The following is a 26,553-nucleotide window of genomic DNA, read 5'->3' on the forward strand; positions in this document are numbered from 1 at the left end:
CCCACCCCCCATGAGGGGGCTTCCTAGCTTAGTCAGTAGGGAGACTTCTCATACCTGCCCCCCCCCCCCGCCATGATGTTGCACTTCACCTCCAGCCAGTCTGGGAGTATATAGAAGCTAACACAGTGTCCCCGGGGGCCGGGCTGATGGAGATGCTATTTCTCATAGCAACCTCCTGTCTGGTCCACAGGTTAGAGTCTTTGATGTCACTAGCCAGAGGCCTTAATATCAATGTGTGCGTGTGTGTGTAAGGAGAGTGGGGCAGAAGAAGAACAGAACTGTATCATGCATTTCCCTTGGGACTGGCAGTCCTCATTTTGGGGGGGGAAGAGGAGGGCAGCTGGAATTAGGAGGATCAGTTTGGGTCTGGGCGGGCAGGCAGAGCTGTCTGAGGATATGACCCGTGATGGAAGTGTCATCAGTAACTTTTATACTAATCTCTAAACCCAACAGGAACCCACCTCATGAATAAACCAAATGGATGTGTTTAGAACAAGTGAAGAGCAGTAAGTCCTATGCAATCCCAAAATAGCAGCAAGCTTTAAAAAATAAGCCTTTCTCAACCTTCCAGCTCTTAAGGGGGCAGCATCTTCTTCCTCACTCTGCTGACAGTGCCCTCTGGTGTTTGACAGCAAAACAACAGGCTCATGAGTACAAGTTACAAGCCCTTCCATCTATTCAGTAGACACCGAACTGCCTCTGAATGTGGGGTCTGGAGCCACACACCCCGGGGGAAAGGTTAATAAGACAAACAGGCCCCTGCCTTTAAGGGGCTTCCCATCTAGTGGGAGAGCTAGATACACAACTGTAGGACCAGGTGGAGAATGATGCCTGCTCTAATAGGAGTATAAGCAGAGACCAGTGCAAGTGAAAAATGGCCCTTTTGCTGGGTTCAACAGGCCGAGGAGAGAGGCTATGGCTCTCCAGACTGCAAATCTTATGCTCAGGGCCCAGTGTTCCAGGGTAGCCAGGGCAGAGTGCCCGTGGGTGGGGTGTCCAGGGAGATGCTGCTGAGTAGGGCCATGTTTGTGGAAGGTTTTGGATGCCAATCTCAGCAGAGCCATCCTAAGAAAAGAGCTAGCAGATGTTTATGGTAATTAGCAGAAGGGAAAAGGGTGGATTTGTCAGCAAAGCAAGTGGACATAGGAAACCATGCAGGGAGAAGGCTTTTGCTGCAGTCCTCTGAGGCACAGGGGTCTGAGCTGAGCCCTAGCAATGGGATAGCAAAGAAGGCGAACATTTGCATAACAGTCAAATTGACAAGAAAGAGGGTGGTTGAGGATAAAGGGAAGTAGAAGCAGATACTGAGATTTTTGGCCCTAGTTTATGGTTCCTACAAAGGTAAGAACTAGAGGAAGTAGAGAAGGTGAATTTTGGGGGAATTTTTATTTAACATCTATTTCTACCCTCCCCAAGTGGACTATTTGTTCTAGGTCCTAAGTTATAAAACAGTAATTAATTCTAACAGACGGATCACTTGTGAAAACATGTATTTAAATCATACAAGAGGAGCCTGGAGCATCTTGTAATGCCAAAAAGTAAAGAAGGGCTCAAAAAATCCCCAAAACCAAAATAACAAAACAGAACAAAATACACAATAATGGGGGTATGTGAAAAGGACTCAGGAGCTCCCAATGGCCAGAGCCAGAATAATTTGAGCAACAAATAAATCAAGCAGTATTGGATTATAACCCAGAATACACTATGCAAATCCCTAAGTCTAGATTGACATAAACAAATGACCGAATAAATAAGTGGAAGAGAATAGGTAAATCTCCCATGCAGAAGAATTCCAAATAGTGTAGATATTCTGTCCTCGAGGAGGGAGGGGACATAAATCGCCACTCATTAATTGTGGGCTACACAGAGCAACTTCCTTCCAAAAGGCACAGTCTGGAAAGTGGGGAAAAGAAGTAACTTTACGCTGGAGAAACCTGACAAACATACCTCACCAGATGATCAAGGTCACCATCAACAGTGGAAGACATGTTGATAGTCTGTAACTTGGATATGATGTGATAACAGCACTTTACCTGTGTGGTCTCCCTCCCCCAGCCTAATCGTGAGAAAAACATCAGACAATACCAACTGAGGGCTCTCAAAATACCTGACCAGTACTCCTCAAAACTGTCAAGGTCATCAAAAACAAGGAAAATCTGACAAACTGTTACAGCCAAGAGGAACCTAAGGAGACAGGACGATTCAATGCAATGTGGTCTCCTGGATAGGGTCCTAGAACAGAAAAGAGACATTAGGTAAAAACTAAGGAAATCTAAATAAACTCTGGGTTTGAAAATAATGTATTGGTGGGCGACTGGGTGGCTCAGTTGGTTAAGCGACTGCCTTCGGCTCAGGTCATGATCCTGGAGTCCCGGGATCGAGTCCCGCATCGGGCTCCCTGCTCGGCAGGGAGTCTGCTTCTCCCTCTGACCCTCCCCCCCCCATGTGTGCTCTCTCTCGCTCTCATTCTCTCTCTCTCAAATAAATAAATAAATCTTAAAAAAAAAAAAAAGAAAAGAAAAGAATGTATTGGTTCGTTAATTGCTACAAATGTACTACATTAATGTAAGATGGTACTAAGGGGGGAAATAGGGTTTGGGGTATTTGGGGAATCCCTGTACTATCGTCACAATTTTTGTAAATCTAAAACTATCCTAAATTAAAAGTTCATTTAAGACAAAAAACCCAGTTATTTAGTGGGGAATGACTGATTAGGTGAAGAATACAACATTTCAAAATTGGGGACTTTGCAGTCAGCTATTAAAATCAATGGAGAGTAAAGGTATAGAGATGAAGAAATAGTTAATAGGGAGGAGTGTGACTGTTTTCTAGGTATCCATAAGGTCAACTGCACCCAGAGATCAGGCAACTGAATAAGTGCCCAAAGCACCCCTTATCCTGCCCCCCAACAAGCTGTACCTCCCACCCACTGCAGCTGGGTCCCAGAGGTACTGCCAGAGGACCACTACTTTCAGTTAAGATGGTGTCTCTCACACTTGAGTAGTATCCAAGTGGATCCTTTTTTTCCTAAGTTTTATTTATTCATTTGAGAGAGTGCGCACACGAGGTGGGGGGAGGGGCAGAGGGCGAGGGGGCCGGAGAAGCAGTGTCCCCACTGAGCAGGGAGCCCGATGCGGGGCTCGATCCCAGGACCCTGAGATCATGACCTGAGCTGAAGGCAGATGCTTAACTGACTGAGCCGCCCAGGCGCCCATCCAAGTGGATTCTTTTTTTTTTTTTTTTAAAGATTTATTTATTTATTTGAGAGAGCGAGAATGAGAGAGAGTACATGAGAGGGGGGAGGGTCAGAGGGAGAAGCAGGCTCCTCGCTGAGCAGGGAGCCCGATGCGGGACTCGATCCCGGGACTCCAGGATCATGACCTGAGCCGAAGGCAGTTGCTTAACCAACTGAGCCACCCAGGCGCCCCCAAGTGGATTCTTTTTAAAGGGAAAGATACTACCCCGGATGTCTGAGACTATGCCTGGTGACCCAAGTTATAGAAATTCTAGATTAAGAATCTGAAGTGTTAATCTTGGAAGTGTCTTGCAGTTGTGAATTATCACTACAAGAGTTGAGTCTTTAGGATAGGTAAAATATCATTTGTTTTTGAAATGAAAATCCACAATTTAAAAACTTAGTCACTTGCAGAGCTCTGACAAGGTGTCCCTGGAAACCCAGGTTAGGAAGCACAGCACTGAGTCATCAAAATCATGGGAGAGAAAAGGAAGAGAAAAGGCAGAGGTGCGGGCCGCCCTAGGGTGTTAGCTGTGCAGTGGGCACAGTGAGAAGCCGGCTCAGGAGTCGGCTCTCAGAGGCCCGTCTTTCAGAAAAGAAGTGCAGCTAATAGTGATCTGATGTTTGGCTTATGAGGAAGATTGTATTTTGAGGCAACTGTCACGTGGAACATTTGGGAAGAATTAGCCATAGGTACCTCACAAATTGAGCAAATACAAAAGGGATAGGTATTCATTTCAGGAAAAAAACCAATTACAGGAGAGGAAAAATAATCCTAGCGTACTGCTTGGCTCAGAGGTATACAGCATTTACATGGTCATAGCAAGTAAACTGAAGATTACTAATGTAATCACTGAAGGTTAATTCAATAAAAACTGTGATGCAATTGTAAAAGATGGAGAGAATGAAAGTGGGAAAGTCTTAAAGGAGCAAGATCTTACATGACATAATAGGAAGTCAGTAACATCTAAGACTAATGAATCAAGAAATGGCTAAAATAATGGACAGTAGTTGCCTTTAAGGAGCGGGATTGAGGGTAGGGAAGGGTAAGACAAGAGACTGTTTTTCGTTATAATCCTTTAAGTACTTCTTGACTTTTAAAATTCTGTATTACTTTGCCTGCATACGTTGATAATAACAAAAAGACACAAATACCCTACCCCACACCCCATGTGATTCCAAGTGGATCTGGTCAAATCTGAAAGTGATCACTGTAAACACCAAGGATGGAAGTCTCCAGGGCTCAGCAACTTTTGAACCAAGAGCCCCGTCCTCCACCATTGGTTACAATGACTCAGTGAGACCCTGAGCACTGAGTATCTGGCAATGGTCCTGAATTTCCCCCGCTAATCTAAATCCCACAGAATCATTAAAAACAAAAATATGTGAGATAGGTTCCATTCAATTTCTCCCAAGACCTTCTGCCAGATTCCCATCCCAGCTGCCTTGCCTAATGTAACTGTCCTGGCATGGTTCCCTTACCCGAGACAGAATTGCCTGGGCCACCAGGCAGCGAGGTTTTGAGTGGAGGTATGCTGCAGACCACACGGCCTGCAGTGGACGGAGTCCTTCCACCCAATGTGAGCATGGCAGTCCCTGCCCTGTTTGAGTCCAGGGCCCCAAGCCTTGCAATGGTGGCCTATTCTCAGTCCAGTATGGCCTCCTTTGCTGGCTCACTTCCCTGATGAGAGCCTGTGTTTATTTGTGCAATGATGAAATCTCTGTCCCCGCCCATAAAGTTAATTTCCCTGCAAACTGCTTCCCTCCAAAGCAACATGTCTATGTTTGAAGTTGAAAATTCTACATTTATTCACTGAATTTTATAGATGAGAAGGGTGCATTTTCTATTTCCTTACTCTACCCTCCGGATTCCTCAGGATGCTAGATAAATTCCAGAGTGAATTTGTAAGGAGACACCAATGGAGAGAAAACCTTTATTTGCATAATAACAAACGTGGGTGAAGTAAGAAGAGGCATATGAGAAGCAGATTAGGGTGGGAGAAGAGGAGTGGGATCAGGCAGAAAGAGCAGAGGCGTGCTCGTAACTGCTAACACATTCCGAGGTTGGCATCTGGACTCCGCTCGGTCCTCACGCTCCCCTGGGACTTCTCTTTCCTTGGTTCATACTCTCACTGCTGGCCCTCTTTCCTTGCCTCACAGTCCCAAAGGGCTCCCTCCCTCAAACCCGGTGAAGGAGCACAGCTTCATATCCAAATGTGCTTGGCAGCGACTACTCAGAAGCTGTTACTTGGATTTTTTGCAGCTCTTAGTGATTTTGACAAGCTTGGACCGACAGGAGTGGCCCCTCCTGCCACCAGAGGACTCTGGCTTTTCTAATAAGGAAGGTCCTGGCCAATCAGTCCAAGAAGGGCCTGGATTCTCTTCCAGGCTGGCATTTCTGCAGAAATGCCCCCCGGGGTGGAAGGTGCTGCTGCAACAAGGGATGTCACCTGAGTTTTCAGGTGTATAGTCTGTGGTGGAAGAAAAGTGGAGAGGAAGACTCAGGCCTCCGTCTCTCCAGGCTCAGGTCCTTGAGCCCCTCCCTAGCTACTTCCCTTCCCAAACCAAAGGCGCCAACTCCGAGTCCCCATCCAGTGGCATGCCCTCCTCCTTTCCCAGGCACCACAAGTACCCCCCCCCCCGCCCCCGCCCAAGTTCTTAGACCAGACCATCCCTCCAGTCCCACCTGTGGCTCCAGCAGAAGGTGCACACTCCTCACACTCCCACTTCTTACTGTTGGATCTAAGAGAGGAGCAGTCCCTGTGGGTTCCGTGGGATCCGCAGGTAGCGCACAGAATGAGGCGCCACCTCCTGCAGGAAAAGCCAAGGAAGGGTTGTGGGGACAAATATGACACTCACTACCACTCTCAGAATGTCCGCTAGAGGCCAGGCCTTTGCTGAGGGCTTCCCAGGCAATTTGCACTGTACATTTTACCCAGGACCCACTGTGGCTGAGTGCCAATCCCTGGACCCTGAACTTAGGCACAGATACCTGAAAGGTGGATTTGGAAAGGAACTGGACCCAAGGGTGGCTCCACTGGGCACAAGGACCCTGCAGGAACCTGTCCCCTTGTGCATGAGTGAGTCCTGGGCTGGTCAAGTAAGGAACTTGGGTTCACCCTGAGGTCTGTAGACAAGAGCAAGTTTCTTGCTCCTGATAACTGTGCCAAGGACTAACTCCAGGATGGCACCAATGAGCGATCTTTCTAGCAAGGAGACTTTCCCTACCCTTCTTCCTCAAAGCTGTCTCTGCCTTTTTCATACAGACAGATGGGGGCATCACAATGTTGATAGCGCTCATACAACTCTGAGAAAGCCCCTGGCTCGAGCTCCCAGGCGGCATCTCTGCAGTGGGAAAAGAAACAATGAGTAAGGGGCACATAATTGGTGGTGAAACCTTTGTCTACCTGGGAGGAACTAGAAAGAACTCACGCTAGCACTGCAAAAGAGCTCAACAGGCTGCATGAATACTTTAAACAAGATGGGCTGAGTGGTCTGGCAGTAGGAGAGGGTGGAAGCAGGATGAGTGGAACATGGGGGTTTCTTAGTTCCACACTGGAATTCAAGAACCAACCCCAGGGAGTTCTGATCCCCAAGCACCCTTTTCAGGAACATGTCTACCCCCATTCCCACAGTGCACCCCCACCTCCTTTTCTTTTGATAACTGACAAGCCCTCCCTCCACTCCCTCCCTCTTCACCATATGCCAGTGCCTGGGCTGCTGCTTCATTCTCTGAACTAACCTCACACTCACCTCCTCTCTAGAAATCTAGGCAACCCACTCCCTGGCTCAGTTCCTGCCTTAGAGTTTCCACTACCTGTCTGGAATATGTATTCCCATTCTTAGCATTTCTTGAGGAAACTCTTCTCGATTGTTACACTGGGGACATTTGAAGAAATGTTTTGCCGATGTGTGGGCATACTTCTGTAAGAGAAACATGGAAGAGCGTTGTGTTTATAAAAACACCATCTTTGATCACCTTCTCGCCACCCCAACCCTCATCTCACAAAGAGGGTGTTGCCAAGAGAGCTTGATTAGAGATTTCCATAAAAGGGCTAAGGGTGGGCTAGTGTGAGGGGTGCAAATCCAGGCATCAGACCAGAGACCACGCTCAATTCAAGAGAGCTCCCAGGGGTGCCTCAGCTGTCATCTCTGGCTGTGGGGCCTGCAGCGCTGACCCATTCAAGGGTCCCTTTCCTTCCGTCCCAGGAAGCAAGGCTGATTCTGAGGCTGCTTGACTCATTCCAGCTCGTTTGCTCTAGCCCTCCTGAGGATTTTGCTCAGTCTAAATGTTATCACGGATGAGGTCTTACAGGTCAGGGGTGACCAGAGATTGGGCTGACTTTCCTCTGCCTGGAACCCTCCCTGCGTATAGGCCTCCAGGATGGAACAGAGAAGCTAAGACTGCCTGAGCATTCCTAGGGTGCTCTGAACTAGAGAAAATGTGGAAGGTCCCCAGGGCGGAGAAAGCCCCACCTGTATGCACTTGCGGTGGTAGATAGTTTGACTACAACATGGACTCTGGATATTTTCAACACTTGCTTGGGATAAGTCTTCACAACACAAGACACAGCTTTCCTCCCCTGCCTTCCCCCGTTGGATGTCCTGTGTTGGGCGATGTTTTCCACAAAATGATCTGAGGCAGAACAAACAGACTTGATTTCTGGTTTGTCACTGATGCAGTCTTCCAGCTGCCTGGCCTAGGAAGAGCAGCCACCCAGGCCCATGCCCAGTGACCCTCCATGCTCATGGGGAGGAGGAGGAGCAGGGAGGGGGAAAGCCACATGCCTTCTCACAGCTGTTGCCCCACTGAGCAAAACTCCCGGGACTATCCCCACAGTCTCCTGTTCCTGAAAGCCCTGCTGAGCTCTGAGCAGCTGTCTAAGAACAGCAGCTGCTTGTAATTTAAGAAGGGGCTGGGAAGCAAGAAGGAAGCCCTGGGAAATCGCCAAGTCAAGACACTATTTCTCATTATTGCATGGTAGGACAGATTCACCAGTGAATCAAAACAGGCCTGTGAGAACCGGACTCTGATTTCATTGGTGGCTAATTAAGAGCAACTTGCAAAAGGGCAGCCCAACTTTTCCCCTTTATCACTCACTTGTACTCTCCAAAAAATTGTGAAAGGCAACCCCTTTCTTGGCCACAAGGAAGATGGAAGTTTCTGACGCACTGATCCTTCTGGCAGTTGATGGCAGCTCCCTTTTTCTTGCACACAAAGCAGATCTGCAAATGAGATCCCAGGCAGTGCTCAGGGCCCCAAGAAAGACAAACAGACATTCTGTGGCACATCATTCTATGGAATGGAAATTCTAGGAAGCAACAGCCATTTCCTTTCCTCAGTTGACCTGAAAGCTCTTGGGAGCACCCTGAAGCTGAGCTTCAAGCAGCACTAAATTATTTTTTTCCCCTAGGATGTTGCTCCTTCTCCTCACTTAGGATACTACACCCCAGAGAAGCATGCAGCTTAAGAGAAGGACCTGTTGAGAAATCCAAGAGTCCTTTGACTTCTGAACTAGCAGCTAGGGAAAAGAACAGAAACAGGGACGATCAGAGAGGTATGAGAAGAGGCCTATCCCGAGGCCCCCGTATTGGGGGATTCTAACCTTCCTAGAAGCCCGGGCTGCCTCCTTTTTGATGTCTTCAGGCAGGAATCCATGGAAACCTCTGTTGGACTGGCCCCTCTGAGGCAGCTTGCTAGATAGGATCTGGGGGAGCAGCAGAACCAGGCTATCAACATTGATGATCGGTGAAACAGTGCAGTGGGGTGAGGAGGATGACAGGGTAAGAGAGCTAGAATATAGAGCGTGGTGGGATATATATGCATTTACAGGATAATTTACTTAACAAAGGCTTATATAGCATTAAATGCTCTAAGTGCTTTTCAAATATTAACTCATTTAATCCTTATAACAACGTCAGGAGGTAGGTACTATCAACATCCTCGTTTTATAGGAGAGATTATGTGATCTGCTCAAGGTCACAGGACTCCAGAACCCGGGCTCTAACATACCTCTGTGTTACACTGTCTCTCATTTACTGAGGATTGCTTTTCTGTGCTGAGCCCTTTGGGGAAACACTTCCTGTATATTGACTCATCTTATGTTCACTGCAACCCTGGGACAGATGCTATTGTGATCCTCATCTTACAGAGGAGCTCTCTGAGGTGTAGGATGGTAACTGACACGGCTGGGGTCACACAGCAAGGAGGCAACAGAGCTGGCACTCACATCCACGCCCACAGAATCCACACTCTTACCCTGCCCACTGTACTGCTCCTTAGTGCAAAATAAAGTCTTTTCAGAGTGTGTTCTCTACAGGAAGGCAAACAGGGCTTTAAAATCTGACTATAGGGGCGCCTGGGTGGGACAGTTGGTTAAGTATCTAACTCTTGGTTTCAGCTCAGACCTTGATTTCAGGGTCATGAGATGGGGTCCAACCCACATGGGGCCCCACGCTCAGCACAGAGTCTACTTATGACTCTCTCTCCCTCCCATTGTCCCTCCCCCCTGTGCTCTCTCTCTCTCCCTCCCTCCAAATAAAATAAAATCTCCCGACTATAGTCATTCTGCCCTATTGGGGAAGGGAAGGAATTGAACTTTTCTTTAAAAACACAATTTTAAGGGCCTTTGCTTCTGAAAAGCCCCCAAAGCAGATTCTAGAATGGGAAATCAAGGAAAAGGACAACAAACTGTTCATGTACCCATAAACTGTTATGTATGTGTATGTACATTGGAAGAACGTCAGCACCCCAGCCCCACCCCAAGAATCTTCCAAAAATATGGGGAGGGTGCTGGACTTCCTACAGTGATTACATGTAATGTATAATGGGGACCCAGGTTATTTTATTTTGACATTATAGAAAAGGTGACCTTACAAGGTTAGATGACTTGAAGACACTTGGATTATAGCTATATGTTCCCAATTAGGATTAAAACGTATCTATTCCACACTAATTATCTCAGGGCTTTAGGACTATATGAGTGATTTCTGTTTTATTTATATTTCTAAGTATTACTAATGTTTTCTACAATGAGGATGTATTATTTCTATAAACAGAAAAATCAATAGTGAAAGATGAGAAATAATCTAAATGTCCTTTAAAAGCGGTTTGTTTTAATGCTTTTTGGTACCCCCATCCCATGGAATACCAATTAGCTATTAAAAAGAAAAAAACTAGATCAATACGTTCTACGTGGAAAGATCTTCATAAGTATTAAGAGGTAAAAAACAAGCAAAATACAAAATACTGTGTATAGTATGTTTATTTTTATGTTGAAAATGTGTGTGCTTGTAAAGCCACTGAGATTAACCAAGACCTGACACCCTAACCAGACAGGATTTACAAGAGAGGAAAATCACAGACTAGTCTTTCTCACCAGTAGAGGTGTAAAAATGAAACAAAATATTAGCAAATTGAATCCAGCACCATATAGAAAGGATAATACATCATGATCAAGCAGGGTTTATACGAGAAATGCAAGGTTAGTTTAACATTAAAAATTCAATAGACATAACAAGCCCATAGACAAAATAAAGGAGAAAAAAGATCATCTCAATAGTTGCGGAAAAAGCATCTTGACAAAATTCAATACACATTCATGATATCCTCAGCAAACTAGAAATGTAAGGAACCTTCTTTAATCTGATGAAAAGTCTACAGCTAACATCATATTTTAATGTTGAAAAACTGGATGCTATCCTCCAATGTTGGGAGTAACACAGGATATTTACTCCTGTAACTCCTATTCAACACCTGATCGAAAGTCCTACCTAGTATAATAAGGCAAGAAGAAGAATTAAAAGAATTGAAAGATTGGAAATGAAGAAATAGAACTGTCTTTATTCACACTACATGATTGTGTACCCAGGAAATCCTAAGGCATTTACCAAAAAAATTTAAAAATAAAAACAACTACTGAACTAATAAGTGAACTTAACAAGATTGCAGGATATAAAATCAACATACAAAATAAACTGCACATATATATACCAACATCCAAACTTGAAACTGAAATTTTAAAATACCATTTATAATAGCATAAAAATCACAAAATATTTACACATTCATTTAATAAAAGATATGCAAGACTTCTTCACTAAAAAAACACTGCTCAATAAAAAATAAGGAAAAAATAAATAAATAAAACATTGCTGAGACAAATTTTAAAAGACCCAAATAGGGTGCCTGGGTGGCTCAGTTGTTTAAACGACTGCCTTCAGCTCAGGTCATGATCCTGGAGTCCCAGGATCGAGTCCCACATCAGGCTCCCTGCTCAGCGGAGCGTCTGCTTCTCCCTCTGACTCTCCCCCTTCTCATGCTCTCTATCATTATCTCTCTCAATAAATAAATAAAAATGTTTAAAAAAAAAAGACCCAAATAAATGGGAAATATATCACTTCCATGGATTGAAGATTCAATATGTCAATTCTTCCCAAATTGATCTATAAATTCAATGCAATCTCAATATCAATCCCAACAGGCATTTTTTTAAAGAAAAACTGACAAGCTAAATGTAAGATTTATATGGAAAAGGACCTGATAGCCAAAACAATCTTAAAAAAGATTGTAGAGGGGTGCCTGGGTGGCTCAGTCGTTGAGCGTCTGCCTTCGGCTCAGGTCATGGTCCCAGGGTTCTGGGATTGAGCCCCGCATCGGGCTCCCTGCTCTGCGGGGAGCCTGCTTCTCCCTCTCCCACTCCCCCTGCTTGTGTTCCCTCTCTCGCTGTGTCTCTCTCTGTCAAATAAATAAATAAAATCTTAAAAAAAAAAGATTCAAGAACGTATAATACTTAATTTCAAGACACTATAAAGCCACAATAATCAAGATAGTGCAGTACTATTGTAAGGATGATGCACAGATCAATGACATAAAATAAATCATCCAGATCCACAGATATATGGTCAATTGATTTCGACAAAGGCATCAAGGTAATTCAACGGGTAGGCAAAGATATCTTGGGACACACACAAAAAGTACTAATGATAAAAGAAAAAAAATTGGTAAACTGAACTTCATCAAAACTAAAAACATTTGTTCTTTGAAAGACACCATTAAGAAAATGAGGCATGCCATGGACTTGGAGAAAATAGTGACAATACACATATCTGAAAAAGGGTTTGCCTCCAGAATATATAAAAAAAACTCATAAATTGATAAGACAAAATAACCTACTTTTACAAAGGAAAAATACTTGTACAGACACTTCACTAAAGAACATATGTGAATGACCAGTAGCACACAAAAAGAAGCTCAGCACCTTAAGTCAACAGGGAAATGCAAATTAAAACCACAATGAGATACCAGTACACACCTAATAGGATGGCTAAAATTAAAAAGATTGACCATATCAAGTTCTGGCAAGAATATTGTGCAATTGGAACTCTCATAAATTGCTAGTGCGAGTGTAAACTGGTACAACCACTTTGGAAAGCAATTTGGCAACTTCACAAAAAGTTAAACATACAGTTAGCACACAACCAATAAATCCACTCCTAGGCATTTGCCCAAGGGAAGTGAAAATACGTGTTCACAAAAAGACTTGAACATGAATATTCATAGCAACTTTATTCATAATAGCCCCCAAATAGAAACAATTCAAATGTCCATCAACAGATGGATAAAATAAGCCAATTACAAAATATTCATACAACAGAATACTACTAGGCAACAAAAAGGTACAAGCTACCAATACACGCAACAACATGGATGAATCTCCAAAACACCGCATTGAGTAAAAGAAGCCAGACGCAAGACTACAATTGCTGTATGATTCCATGTATATGAAATATAAGAAGAGACAAAAGTAATCTATGGATCAGAACAGTGATGATCTCTGAGGGGACTGACTGGAAAGGTACGGGAGGGAACTTTCTGGGGTGATGGAAATACTTTGATTGGGGTGGTGTTTACATGAGGATATACATTATATCCCCATGATATAGGAGCTTATCAAAACTCATCAAACTGTACACTTAAAATCGGTGCATTCTATAGTATGCAAATTATAGCTAATTAAAAAAAAAGCATAGTGGGAAAAAACAGCTCGAAGGACAGTTGACAGCATGTGCTTCTGAGGAGAGGGAGAAAGATTGGGAACACTGTTTTGGGAAGCAACTTTTTATTGTACATACTTTATACTGTCAGGATTTTATAGCAGGTACGTACATTACTTCTTAAAGACTAGATTTTAAAAGGAAAAAAGCTATTAAGAAAAACAAGGCTATGTATTTGAGGCTGGATGAAAAACAGAGAACAGACTGTACAGCAAAAGCCATGAAACATTCAAAGCAAAGCGGACCTTATACTCACAAGACAAAAATAATGCACGCTGAGATTGTCTTTCTGAAGAAATTCCCCCAGTTTTTCGGGATCCCCAGGTTCTCGAAGGCATAGCCGGCAAACTGGAAGAAGGAATGTTAAGAATTCATTTTGGGAGCACAAGGAAGAGTCATGTATTGGGAAGAGGACATTTTGACAAGGATGGAGGTTGGGATGAAGTTTTGCATGGTATCAGTTAGGCCTTTATATAATTTTGGCCACATTTGAGTTGGCTGCAGCTGCTCACTTCATATACTTTTCTCTCAAGTGGCTTTAAATAACTTGTTTCTTGAACTTTGGATTAGCCATTTAAAAATCAAGGACCCTGAGTTATTCAGGATCTTAGAGAATCTGGGAAATGAGTAGGATGGACAGTTAGAGAAGTAAGTCTGCTGCCCTACATAGGTGACCTTTGCTGAGGTTGGAAGGCAGCAGTTGAACAGAACACCTCCAGTCTTTCTTACCAGGCCCTGAAGATGGCTTCCTTTGGGTTACCCTCCTTGTCTTGGCAGATTTTCTATACAAGAGAAGGAAGAAGTACAGGGTGGTCTTTGAGGATCCTGTCAACATCCCTTGTAATATTTCCCTCAAAATGCCTCCCTGGGTCTGATGAAGGACCAAAATATCAAAAGGCTTAAGACATCAGTTTCTTTTTTTATTGCATTTTTTTTTTTTTTTGCGAGCACAAAACATACCCACTAAGTCATTTGAATTATGTGAGATTGTAATTATCTTTCTGTTCTCATTGGCTGTGCTACCTGTGTAGACTGAATGAATACAGGAGCAAACCCCCTTTTGCTCTTTTACTGTTTCTTCTGCCACCTACTCTGAATCTCTGGTGGCACCATGTTCACAAAGCCGAATGAAATACTAAAATTGAGGGATGCCTGGGTGGCTCAGTCGGTTAAGCATCGGCCTTCGGCTCAGGTCATGATCCCAGGGTCCTGGGATCAAGCCCCGCATCGGGCTCCCTGCTCGGCGGGAAGCCTGCTTCTCCCTCTCCCTCTGCCTCTCTGCCTGCTTGTGTGCTCTCTCACTTTCTCTCTGTCAAATAAATAAATAAATAATCTTTAAAAAAAAGAAATACAAAATTGAGTGTGAATTTCCTATTGCAAAGCACTATTCCTGGCTCTGCCCATGTTTTAGCTCAATGAATCTACATTCATTGAGGCTCGAAAAAGTGGGTGCTATTATGATGCACATTTTCCAGGTGAGGAAACTGAGGCATAAAGAAATGAAGTAACCTGTCCCAGGTCACCTAGTGTCTAACACCAAGTGTTAGAGCCCAGATATGAATCTAGGCATAGGGCTCCAGAGCCAGCACTTTGCTATTAGGGACAGCCCTGGGGACACAGGTTACCGGCAGCTTCCAGGGGACCACTGGTGTATGCTTCCACGCTCTCCAACCCCAGCCCTCAAGACCACACAGAGGGGACAAAAAGTGCAGCATATACCATGGGTCTTTGGACAATTTCTCCCAAACTCCCTTATATCACCTGGTCTACCTCAATCTTTGACGTTCCTTCTTCTTTTCTTTTATAGTCTTCATTCGCTGCTCCTCTCTCTCCTAACTTGAATTCTTCTATACTATTATGAGGACAATATAGGCTCTTCCAGCTATAAATATAAACAGGGCTTGATCAGCAATTTAATTCTACATTTGGTTCCACAGGGTCAAAGTAACAGTGTACCTCACCTCCCAACCCACGTGACAAAATAAAAGGGACCAACCCAGTATCAAGGCTAGTAGTAGCCAATAAATATTAAATCGCATCAAAACTGTTCTAGGCATTTCACCTGCGTTAACGCACAAAAACTCTGTGCAGGAAGTACCACTATTATCCCCATTTTCCAGATAAGGAGACTGAGGCACAGAGAGGTCACAGAGAGGCACTTGCCCAAGATCAGAGTTACCGCTATTACTCCGGAGAGTAAGAATCGGAACCACTACCTGAGCTGACTAAATGGGTCTTCGTTTTCTTCGTGCCTACTAAATGCACAAGGTAGCACTCAGGGTAAAGAGGCTCGTTTTGCCTCCCAGTAAAGGCTTAGAGAAGGTAGCTCTTTCCTAGGAAAAGGAGACGCTGGGATTTTGGCTGCCTGAAGCAGGAACTCCCTCTAGTGGGAGACAAGAGAGAACACCGACAAATCACCCCTTAGCTCCTCTCACTTGTCGCCAGGCTTTGCTGGCCATTGAGGTTTGGTCTGTTCCCAACCTTTCTCTAGATCTGAGCCAAGAGTAAAATGTCCCAAAGTGGAGACGACACCCTGCCTCCCTTCCCCCACCAAGGTCAGCAGACCGCAAATTTAGTTTTCATTGGTTAGTGGGGAAATCCCTGAAAGGGAAGAGACCATTGAAAAAGACATAAAATCCACTCCCATGAAGGGAGGACCGTGTCTAGTCAAGGGAGAGGGGAAGGACAGCATTTCTTCGAAGGAGAGCTGCGTGAATCAGGTCACTTCAGGGACAGACACTCCAGCACCCATGTCCTCAGAGCACAGCTGGGAAGCGTAAACATCTGCAGGGGCTGTCAACTGTTCTCCTTGGATACAACTGCTAAGGCAACTAACTAGCTGTTCAGAAAACTAAGACTAGACTACGCTTCCTCTCATTGTGTTTGCTCCATCTCCTCTTCCCACCCATGAGTTGCGCTTGCCGAAGTCATGGCATTGATGGCTTCTTATTCAACAAAAGCACTTGGCCAGGCTGGAAGAGGAGAGAGGAGGGCGCGCAACTAGGGGACCCGCTTTCGGGGCTGCTGAGCGGCTCTGGGTCGTTGGGGGGAAATACCGGCCATCTAGCCATAGAAATAAAACCTTGAAACGTCAGTTCTTTGCATCGCTGGGCCAAGACGTTCCTTGAGTGGGATTCTGTGCACACTGGTAATTACGGGAAGACGCAACAATCTTCAGAGCATTTGAGGAGGGACGTTGCAAATGTCGATTTCCACGAGCAGCTCAGTCCGAGGTTTCCTAACCGAGCGGATGCTCCCTTGGAACGGTTACCAAGCTCTTTCACTGGATGAGCGCTGGGTAAAGGCTTGTTGAAAAAATTAAAAATAAATTAGCGTGTTCGGCCCCGCCGCCGCAAGAATAAACAGTGATTTATTTGGAAAATACTTGTCGGTGTGGCCACAACCGTCCCCCGGAGGTAACAGCCGGAGAAGGGGCTCAAGGAGCGTCCCGCGGATGCCAGACCAGGCTCATGTCGCGCCTGCCGGGCGGCTGGTGCGGGGCCGGGCCGGAGGTCGCCTCCGCCGCTCGCTCCTCACGGTAGCGCTCTGGCCGTCGCTCCCGGCCGGGGCCGCCCGCCCAGCTGTCGCCGAGGGCGCCGCTGTCCGGAGCTTTATTCGTTGTCACAAGCCGTGGTAGCTACCTCACGGGCGGCCGCCCCGCGCGGTGACTGCGCCGGCAAAGGGGGCGAGCGCGCAAACTGGAGCCGGGTCACGCGGACTGCGACCCAGGGAGACTGCGGCCGCGGGGCCCACCGCGTCGCCGACCGTTGGTGGGGGAGGACCGCTAACGGCCGCGCGCTAACGGCCACGCGCCCAGCCCGCCCCGCCCGCCCCGCCCCCTCCTCTCGCCCCGCCCCCATCCCGCCCCGCCTTTTCCTCTTGCACCGCCTGCGCCCAGTACCGCCCTCGCCCCGCCCCTTCCCCTCGCCCCGCCCTCTCGCGCGAGCGCCCGGACCTCGAGAATCGATCCCGCGGGACAAGCCCAGAGGCGGGGCGGAGAACGTCGCGCCGTGGTGACGTAGTGTCGCCGGCGCGGGCGGGTGACGCCAACTGGGCCCGTTGTCTGTGTGTGGGGCTAGGGGCCCCGGGGCGGTGGGGGCTCCCGGCGCGGGCGGCGGTGGGTCGGGAGGGCCTGGACATGGCGCTGAGGGGCCGCCCCGCGGGAAGATGAATAAGGGCTGGCTGGAGCTGGAGAGCGACCCTGGTGAGGAGGGTGCTGGGCGGGCCGGGGGCTGGGGAGGCTGGGTGGGCCCCAAACTCGCCCGCGTGACCACCACTTGCTCCTCTTGTCGCCTCACCCAGGCCTCTTCACCCTCCTGGTGGAAGATTTCGGTAAGAGCCTCTCCTACTCGCCGGATCCGGGCTGTGGGGGCCCATTCCTGTGCCCTCGCTCTACAGCCTGGGGCTGCCCTTCCCGACTTCTTTCCTTCCCTGATCGCAGGTGTCAAAGGGGTGCAGGTGGAGGAGATCTATGACCTTCAAAGCAAATGTCAGGGGTGAGTGGCTTGGTGCCAGGGCCTTCCCTTACACCCCGAGGGCAAGGGGAGGGCCAGGAGAGGAGTGCCCCTCAGGGGAGGTAGTGTAGGAATCCCAAGTTATAAAATCTCATACATGGAAGCATCCCTCATCTTTGGGTGCCCTCCTCATCAAGCTGATATTTTTGTTTTCTCCCAGTCTTCCTTCAGCACTTCCCTTTATGTAGTAGTCCCTTTCCCCCTGTACAAATCTGACCATCCTTTGGAGTACAGTTCAGCTGCCTTTTCTGGTCTTGTAGCAGGAAGGCAGCCCCTTCTCTTGACTCAGGTCACACAGTGCCTGCTGTAATTTATTAATTACAGTTTTCATGTACTCGTGTGCCGGTGGCTTTCATCCCTTCACAGAGGTCTTGCATTGATTGGTTGGTGTGTGGCATCTGACAAGGCCCCTATAAGGTGACCAACCTCAGGGTCTTGGTCGTCCTGCAGAATAGAGGTGTGGAACGACTACAGTGCATGAACTGAGAGGTCTGTTTTTATCTTCCAGGAAAGAAGGGACTGATCTAGGTGTTCATTTGCTTTCTTCACTGCACTGGGGCCCAGGCCTTGGGGTTCACAGTGAGAATTAGTGTTTAAATTCCTCGATCAGAGTTTTTTTTCTTTCCTTACCTTCTGTTCCTACCTTGTCATGGGCCATGGTTCCAGCTTTTCATCTCTTCTCCAAAAACCTTAGACTTCATGAGGACACAGCGTATTCCGGAACATCACAGCCAGATGCTTGACTCTAGGTTCTGGGTGTGAGGGCTCAGGGCCAATTTAGGCATGTTGGAAAGAAGCGAGGGTAGAGGTGGGATCACGGAAAGGGCACCCGAGTTGTAACACAGTGCGGGGGAATAGGCAGGAAAAGAAAGGGGATGCTGATTGCCTTCCCCCACTTGGCTGGTTTAGCTTTGCCCCTTACTTTCCCCAGCCCAGTGTATGGATTCATCTTCCTGTTCAAATGGATCGAAGAACGCCGATCCCGTCGCAAGGTGTCTACCTTGGTGGATGATACGTCTGTGATTGATGATGATATTGTGAATAACATGTTCTTTGCCCATCAGGTCTGCTGGGCTCTGTGTTCCTTCTGGAGGGTGGGATGCTGCCATTGTCTTTGCTGGGAAGTGGAAGTGGGGGAAGGCAGGAGGAGGAGATAGGCAGATACCAGGAGTGGCGGTTAGAGAAGTCCCCTGGCAGAAGGAACTGAGCTCTTAGTTCATTACAAAAGGGAATATCTTTAGAGCAGGCTGGTGTTGAGTCCCCTCTGCATGTCCCCAGACATCTGGTGGGTATTTAGTTGAATGAACAAATGTTGGGTGGAGATGAGGAGAGCTGATGAGTTTTGTTGTTCAGATAGGACTGTCCCTCTCTGGGTCCCCATTCTCAGTATGGCTTGGGGTAGGTATGCTGTGTATGAGTGACTGTTCTTGGGTTTCACAGCTGATCCCCAACTCTTGTGCCACTCATGCCCTGCTGAGCGTGCTCCTGAACTGCAGCAATGTGGACCTGGGGCCTACCCTAAGTCGCATGAAGGACTTCACCAAAGGCTTCAGCCCTGAGGTAGGCCGTGCGCAGTCCCTCAATCCTGGCTCACAGCTTGCTGGGCAAATCTGACTCCCAGGCCTACTTGTAATGCTACCATATGGCATATGATACTATGAGGCCCTTTTCTTTCAAAGGATTTACCTTATGTTTGGCCCTTAAATTTTAGGCTCAACTGTCAGGAAAGACCTAAGGAGGAAAGGAACATTCCTTAAGTGACACTATGTTAGGAATTTCTTTGTCAGGTCTGTATCAGGCCGCGTTGCTCTCCAGCGTCCGCTCATTACCGTGCAAGACTAACCCCATCCTTCTGGGGCTCTGGAGTTCTTTTCTGTCTTCACTAACCTTTCAGGAAAATCCATCTATGCTGCTTCAGGTTCCTGGAATGCCTCCAGGCCTTCTCTCCAGAGCTTTGCTTCCCACCCAGAGGCCCACCTGAGAAATTGTTTTGATGTCTTATTTCCTTCTCTAGAGCAAAGGATATGCGATTGGCAATGCCCCAGAGTTGGCCAAGGCACATAATAGCCATGCCAGGTGTGTGGGCGCTGTGGGAGCTGATGGGAGTGGGGGCGGCGGGGGAAGGGTTGTCCCATTCCAGGCCCTGAGTATGTCCTTCCCCAGGCCTGAGCCACGCCACCTCCCCGAGAAGCAGAATGGCCTTAGTGCCGTGCGGACGATGGAGGCGTTCCACTTTGTCAGTTATGTGCCTATCACCGGACGGCTTTTCGAGCTGGATGGGCTGAAGGTCTACCCCATTGACCATGGTAGGGACCCATTGGGTTTTTCTGCTTACCTTCTAGGGAGCTAGGGCTCAGGGTCCTCAGGTGCTTGGGGACCCAGTGGCAGGGGGTGGTGTTGAGGGCATCCATCTCTGGCTGGATGGCACCCTGCGCTGTACTACCTGACTACACCTCTCCATCTTCCTTCCCACTCCTGGCCTGCCCAAACTCAGGGCTTCCCACCGGCTGACTCCTCATCTTGGTCTTCCCTAGGGCCCTGGGGGGAGGATGAGGAGTGGACAGACAAGGCCCGGCGGGTCATCATGGAGCGAATCGGCCTCGCCACCGCAGGGTAAGGGCTCTGTGCTTGCCCTTCCCTCTGGAGCTGTGCCCCCGTTGGGAAGGACACAGAAAAGGGAAAGCAGAGAGGTCAGATGACTCGTGCAAGGCCACATGATGAATCTGGCCAGGTCAAGCTTAGATCTTGGGCTTCCGACTCCTTGCCCTATTTCCCACCCAGGCTGCCTATGGCCTGCTTTGGGACAGGCTGGGGAGGGGCAGGCCTTGGGGGAGCCCTAGGTGGCCCAGACGTGCTGGCTCACTTGCTTATAGGCCCCTCAGGTCATTGGAAGGCACCGGCTCAGCTGCCTGGCGTGCATTACCAGCTGCCGCCCGCCTGTCGGGGTGGGGCCTGTACCTGTGGCTGTAGTTGGGACTTCAGGGGGCCCTGCCAGATTGTTTGTCTCAACCTGACGGCGGTGCTGGGCGGGAGCTGCTCTCACGGCTGCGGCTGTGACTGCAGGGAGCCCTACCATGACATCCGCTTCAACCTGATGGCGGTGGTGCCCGACCGCAGGATCAAGTACGAGGCCAGGCTGCATGTGCTGAAGGTGAACCGTCAGACAGTACTGGAGGCCCTGCAGCAGGTGGGGACCCCTCCCGCCATCCCTCTTCCCCCCACTGGGGCGTGGTCTCTGATTCCCAGATCACTCTTTATTATGGATCTGTTGAGCTTCACCTGACCATTCCTTTCCTTTGCTTTCCTTGTGGGAAAGCTGGGACTTGGGGTGGAGAGGGGGAATAGCTTCTAAAAGGAGGTTTGGGTTCAACTGTTGTATTTCCTTGTGAGCGAGTGGGTAGAACCAAGGCTCTCTGCTGTCCAAGCGAGCGGCTGGGTCTGCTTTCACGACTCTGAGCCTTGGATTCTGTTTTTAGCTGATCAGGGTAACACAGCCAGAGCTGATTCAGACCCACAAGTCTCAAGAGCCACAGCTGCCTGAGGAGTGCAAACCAGCCAGCAGCAAGTCCCCCCTGGCGCTGGAGGCAAGCAGGGCCGCAGCTGCCTCCGAGGCCACTCACACAGGTACCAGGGATCTTGGCGCCTCCCCTTGGCCTCAGAGCTTGAGCTGAGAGGCCCAAGCAGAGCAAGCCTTTGTGTATGGATGCACTTGGGCAGAGGTTCAGAGGCTCCTATGGGAGCCCTGAGGCCCTGGTGCCTGCAGCCCTCTCCCCTCGGAACATGGAGGGAGAGCAGTCATCCCCTAAAGAAAGGTACCTGTAAAGGGCTGACATTACCACAGTTCCTGAACCTTCTCTATAATAGATACTCCCTTTTTAGTTTTCTTAAGAGGCTTTTCTTTTTTTCTCTTTCTGTCTCCCTCCCTCCCTTTTTCCATCTCATTCTTCGTCTTGCTATGGGCCCATGACCTAGAGCTTGCGGGCTCTCATCCCGTTAGCTAGTGCATCTGTTCTTCTCTGGCAAGGGAGGAGGGAGCAGTGCTATGTCTGGGGAGATGGTGGGCTGGGACAGGTTTTCTTGGGGATCTGGCTGAAGGTCCTGCCTGTGCTCCTTGTCCTCTCAGATGGTGTGGAGGAGGTGGCTGGTTCATGCCCCCAAGCCCCAACCCACAGCCCTCCCAGCAAACCCAAGCTGGTGGTGAAGCCTCCCGGGAGCAGCCTCAACGGGGTTCCTCCCAACCCCACTCCCATTGTTCAGCGGCTGCCGGCCTTTCTGGACAATCACAACTATGCCAAGTCCCCCATGCAGGTGAGCTGGGAGCACCCTTGCCCAAGCCCCTCCAGTACTTTCTTGAGAGGCTGCAACAAGCCGTTTCCTTAGGTGGTTCCTTGGTGTTCATCCTATACCACCTAGGTGGCCAAGTCTCTCTGCTACCCAGAAGCCCCCACAGGGGCTTAGAGAGGCAGAGAGAACTCCCAACTGTCAGTCCACTCACACAGCAGTGGGGCAGGATGTTTGGGGCATGTTCCTGGTACCACTCGATGAGTTAGGTTTTGCTGGCAAAATAAAGGCACATGTTTCAGGGTGCTCAGTTTGTCTTTGGGTGGGCAGCAGCCTCCTCAGGAGTCACGGGTGGGCTCGGAACACCTGGGGTTCAGTGGACTCGACCTGGAGAGCCGTGTTGGTTTTCTGGCTGTGAGTGCTGTGTCCAGCCGGGGCTGACTGGTCCCTGCTTATGGCTGCCCTTGATCTCTGCCTAGGAGGAGGAAGACCTGGCAGCAGGTGTGGGCCGCAGCCGAGTTCCAGTCCGCCCCCCCCAGCAGTACTCCGACGACGAGGACGACTATGAGGATGATGAGGACGACGACGTGCAGAACACCAACTCTGCCATCAGGTCAGCCCCAGCTCTGGAAGGCTAGAGGTTCGAGTGCTGCAGATCCTATCTTGACTGTTCCAACCCATGTCTGAGGTTGCCCGAAGCGTGTAACACTGAGCACCTGTGGGAGGCTGGCCTGCTGGGGTTGACTCCAGATCCCTGGTCCCCAAGACTCCAGGAGGCCTTGGGGGAGTGTTGAAGACATTTAACCAGATAACAAGGCCTGTCCTGTTGGGAGGTGGCCTTTCGGCTAGGCCTCAAAGGATTGGGATGGAGGAGATGGGGTGGGGTGCAGCCCTGTCAGAGGGCACGGCATTGTCAGAAGGCCAGAGTGAGGCAGCTGGAGTAGAGGTGGCCTTCAAGAGCACGTGGCTGTGGCTTTTGGAGCTTAGGGTGCCAGGCTCAGCCCGGCCAGGTCAGGCTGCTGGGCCCAGTGCAAGGAGCCGCAGCATCCGTCCCTGGGGGCCAGGATGTGTCCGGGGCTGTTCTGGGCACTGCTGGGCGGGGTCACCCGGCCCCTCCCCTTGGCTCACCTCTCCTTGGCCCCCCCACCCCCAGGTACAAGCGAAAGGGGCCAGGGAAGCCGGGGTCCCTGAGTGGCTCTGGGGACGGGCAGCTGTCAGTGCTGCAGCCCAACACCATCAACGTCTTAGCCGAGAAGCTCAAAGAGTCCCAGAAAGACCTCTCGATTCCTCTGTCCATCAAGACGAGCAGCGGGGCGGCCAGCCCGGCCGTGGCAGTCCCCACACACTCACAGCCCTCGCCCACCCCCAGCAACGAGAGCACGGATACGGCCTCTGAGATCGGCAGTGCTTTCAACTCGCCGCTGCGGTCGCCCATTCGCTCAGCCAACCCAACGCGGCCCTCCAGCCCGGTCACCTCCCACATCTCCAAGGTGCTTTTTGGAGAGGATGACAGCCTGCTGCGTGTTGACTGCATCCGCTACAATCGCGCTGTACGCGACCTGGGTCCTCTTGTCAGCACGGGCCTGCTGCACCTGGCTGAGGACGGGGTGCTGAGCCCCCTGGCACTGACAGGTGCGCCCGGGCCTGGCTCACTGGCCGCTTGGGGCACTGGGGGAGAGGCGGGTGGCCAAGTGACCGCCTGGCCTGCGCTCTGAGGGGTCTTCTCGTGCCTTCTCTTCCCAGAGGGTGGGAAGGGCTCCTCACCCTGCAGCAGACCGAGCCAAGGCAGCCAGGGGTCCAGCAGCCCGGAAGAGAAGGAGGTAGCGGAGGCTGTGGACAGCAGAGAGAAGCCTGGCTTGGCCAGGCCTGGTGAGCCCTTGAGTGGAGAGAAGTACTCTCCCAAGGTGAGTCCCTTTGCGGCTTGCTCTTCTAATCTGGCCGGAGGGGGGAGCCTGAGGCACTGCTGCCCAGGGGCTGGGGCCTGCGGGTTCTGGCATAAACATGGGTGGCGGAAGCCAGGCGCCAGGAAGCCTGTCTGGGTTGGGGCGCTGCCGGGGCCTTGGTAGGTTCTGTGGACACTGGCTGCTCGTCCTTGCCTCCAGCTGCCTCCTGGTGGGGGGACTGGGGTGTTGGCCAGCCCCCCTCAGGGCTGCACTGCGGGATTTTGGCAGGAGTTGCTGGCGCTGCTGAAGTGTGTGGAGGCAGAGATTGCAAACTATGAGGCCTGCCTCAAGGAAGAGGTGGAGAAGAGGAAGAAGTTCAAGGTGGGTCATCCCTCCAGCGGCTGGTCCTCTGCCCGTCTTCCCAGACGTGGGACCTCCTGAGGCCAGCTGGTGGCTGCTCCGGGGAGCTGGGCTTGTGGTGCTCTCATCCTTCTCTCCCGCAGATCGACGACCAGAGAAGGACGCACAACTATGACGAGTTCATCTGCACCTTCATCTCCATGCTGGCCCAGGAAGGTGAGGGCACTTACCGCCGCAGCTGACCTGGCATGCCCTGCCGGGGGCCAAGTCCCTCAGGCCTGTCTTGGGGCTTGAGCAGACTGGGGGGCCCGGGGAGGGCCGGGAGAGCCTCAGCTCCTGGCCTGAGGCTGTGGCCCATGGAGCAGGGGGCTGCTGCGCGTCCAGCCACCTGCTCAAGGGCCTCGGCCTCTTCGCAGGCATGCTGGCCAACCTGGTGGAGCAGAACATCTCGGTGCGGCGGCGCCAAGGGGTCAGCATCGGCCGGCTCCACAAGCAGCGGAAGCCTGACCGGCGGAAACGCTCGCGCCCTTACAAGGCCAAGCGCCAGTGAGGACTGCTGGCCCGTACTCTGCAGCTGCTCTTGCCGCGTGGCCCCCCCCGGGGCCCCTTCCCTACCCCACTCCCTCTCTTCCCAGTATTACTGAAAAGTTGCAGCCAGAGAGCCCAGCCCCTGGCAGCGGGAGCCAGGCTGGAGTCCGTGCACTGTGCCCCAGGGCCGGGCAGGGGAGGGCAGCCCCATAGTGCTCTGGGGGCAGCAGGTGGAGCGGGGGCACGGTGAGGTGCTGCGGCTTCCTCCACAGCCGGCTGTGGAGTGCCAGGACCTGGCCTTTCTGCCTTCAGCAGAGTATATATTTTACCTACAGAGACGTCTATTTTTCTGGGCTCTAGCCCATCTTGCCACCACTGTGTTGACATAGCCAGCTTCCTGACTGCATTCTTTCCAACACTTGTCATCCTGGTGGGCCCAGGTTCCTGCGTCATGCTGGAGTCATGACTGCAGGGTCCCAGCTGGGGGCCTGGGTGGGCATTTGGGCCCTGCGCTCTAGCCCCAGCCACCAGTCGTCCCTGTTGTGAGGAAGCCAGGTCTGTTCTTCCTCCCGGGAGAGCTCCAAACTCAGGGACCCGGCTGCTGGGCTGGATTGGGAGTGGGGTGTCCTAGTAAGGGTGGAATGAGCAGCCCACTGGGGTCCCACGGCCTGAGCAGAGAGAAGTATTTAAGCTGTTTATTGGCCTGTAAACTCCCTTCCTGGCTTTAGCCGTGCTTGTCAAGACTGCTGTCTGCAGCAAGGCTCTGGGGCTCTTTGCCTTCAGTGTTGTAGCCCTGGCATTGGGCCTGCCTTGGGCTCCTGGGCTCTGACCCTGGAGCCTGGGGTTCAGAGGGGCCCCTGCCCAGCCCCTCAGTATTACCGTGTCTCCCTCCTCTTAGGGATAGCGGAGACAGGGCTGCTTGCAGGAAGCTGACACCACTTGGCTCTCCGTGCCACGCCAGCTTCTTCAGCCTCTGCAAGGCACTCAGGGTGGGGGACAGCAGGACTAAGACAACCAGTTGGAGCCCCAGTGTTCCCAGAGGGCCTAATGCCAAGGGGCAATGGGCCCAGCACTGTCTCTGGAGCTCAGGCCCCAAACAGCCCCATGGACTCTGCCAGATGGCTTTGAAGGTGATCTAAGCAGGCCCCTTATCTGTACATAGTGACTGGGGCAGGGGATGGCTGGCCAGCATAGAAGCCACCTCTCTGTGCTGAGCACAGCCTGACTTCTCTGGCCCCTGTAAATATTGGATCAGTGAATAAAACTCTCCTAAGAAATGAACTCTCCTGTGGTTGCTGGCCTAAGATTTATAGGCTAGGTTGTGGTGAGAGGGAGGACCTAACCAAACCTGGGCCCAAGAGCCTGTGACCCGAGGGGTGAGAAGTACACATTCTCAGGCATCCATCCTTCTGGGGCAGAGATTCTTGGGACCCTAGACCCAGGATTTAGGACCTGAGCTGAGGAGGGGCTTTGGGTGGGCTGTGGAGCCTGAAGAGGACACTTTGGGAGGAGAGAGACCTGGCTTTCATCCGGTTCTGAGGGCGTTGCTACCTGAACAGATGCCGGGGCTCTGGGCTGAGGAGGCGAGGTAGCCTCTAGTCTCGCCCGGTGCACTGTCCCTGGAGGGGTCCCCTTGGAGGGCGCAGCTCTACCCTTGTTGCATTTGGACAGGTCCAGCAGGCCAAAGCTGCTAAGC

General features: G+C 50.3%; 2 protein-coding genes across 5 annotated transcripts; one reads left to right on the forward strand and one right to left on the reverse strand.

Annotated features, from left to right (window-relative positions):
• Positions 1 to 5,175: 5,175 nt before the first annotated feature.
• PHF7 (PHD finger protein 7) lies at positions 5,176 to 16,801 on the reverse strand. 2 transcript variants are annotated; one of them, XM_021694963.1, is made up of 10 exons: positions 16,374 to 16,801; positions 15,062 to 15,173; positions 14,021 to 14,073; positions 13,548 to 13,639; positions 8,842 to 8,943; positions 8,337 to 8,461; positions 7,712 to 7,871; positions 7,053 to 7,159; positions 5,922 to 6,046; positions 5,176 to 5,706 (listed from the first exon to the last, which is right to left on the reverse strand). In XM_021694963.1, exons 2-10 carry the CDS (start codon positions 15,103 to 15,105, stop codon positions 5,480 to 5,482), a joined length of 1,035 nt encoding a protein of 344 aa, XP_021550638.1. In that variant the 5' UTR covers positions 15,106 to 15,173; positions 16,374 to 16,801; the 3' UTR covers positions 5,176 to 5,479. The 2 variants fall into 2 exon arrangements, with proteins under 2 accessions (XP_021550638.1, XP_021550637.1); XM_021694962.1 differs by lacking the exon at positions 16,374 to 16,801 and adding an exon at positions 6,464 to 6,580 and having other exon boundaries at positions 5,480 to 5,706; positions 15,062 to 15,105.
• Positions 16,802 to 17,310: 509 nt separating this feature from the next.
• BAP1 (BRCA1 associated protein 1) lies at positions 17,311 to 26,194 on the forward strand. 3 transcript variants are annotated; one of them, XM_021694914.1, is made up of 17 exons: positions 17,311 to 17,495; positions 17,594 to 17,623; positions 17,733 to 17,787; positions 18,737 to 18,869; positions 19,246 to 19,365; positions 19,820 to 19,881; positions 19,969 to 20,111; positions 20,340 to 20,418; positions 20,869 to 20,992; positions 21,282 to 21,429; positions 21,929 to 22,113; positions 22,566 to 22,699; positions 23,240 to 23,718; positions 23,830 to 23,990; positions 24,258 to 24,350; positions 24,473 to 24,545; positions 24,746 to 26,194. In XM_021694914.1, the coding sequence occupies exons 1-17, from the start codon at positions 17,459 to 17,461 to the stop codon at positions 24,877 to 24,879; spliced, it is 2,190 nt and encodes a 729-aa protein (XP_021550589.1). In that variant the 5' UTR covers positions 17,311 to 17,458; the 3' UTR covers positions 24,880 to 26,194. The 3 variants fall into 3 exon arrangements, with proteins under 3 accessions (XP_021550589.1, XP_021550591.1, XP_021550590.1); XM_021694916.1 differs by having other exon boundaries at positions 23,456 to 23,718; XM_021694915.1 differs by lacking the exon at positions 24,258 to 24,350.
• Positions 26,195 to 26,553: the final 359 nt, after the last annotated feature.

The sequence above is a fragment of the Neomonachus schauinslandi genome, chromosome 1, assembly GCF_002201575.2.
Source record: "Neomonachus schauinslandi chromosome 1, ASM220157v2, whole genome shotgun sequence".
NCBI classification, from domain to species: Eukaryota; Metazoa; Chordata; class Mammalia; order Carnivora; family Phocidae; genus Neomonachus; species Neomonachus schauinslandi.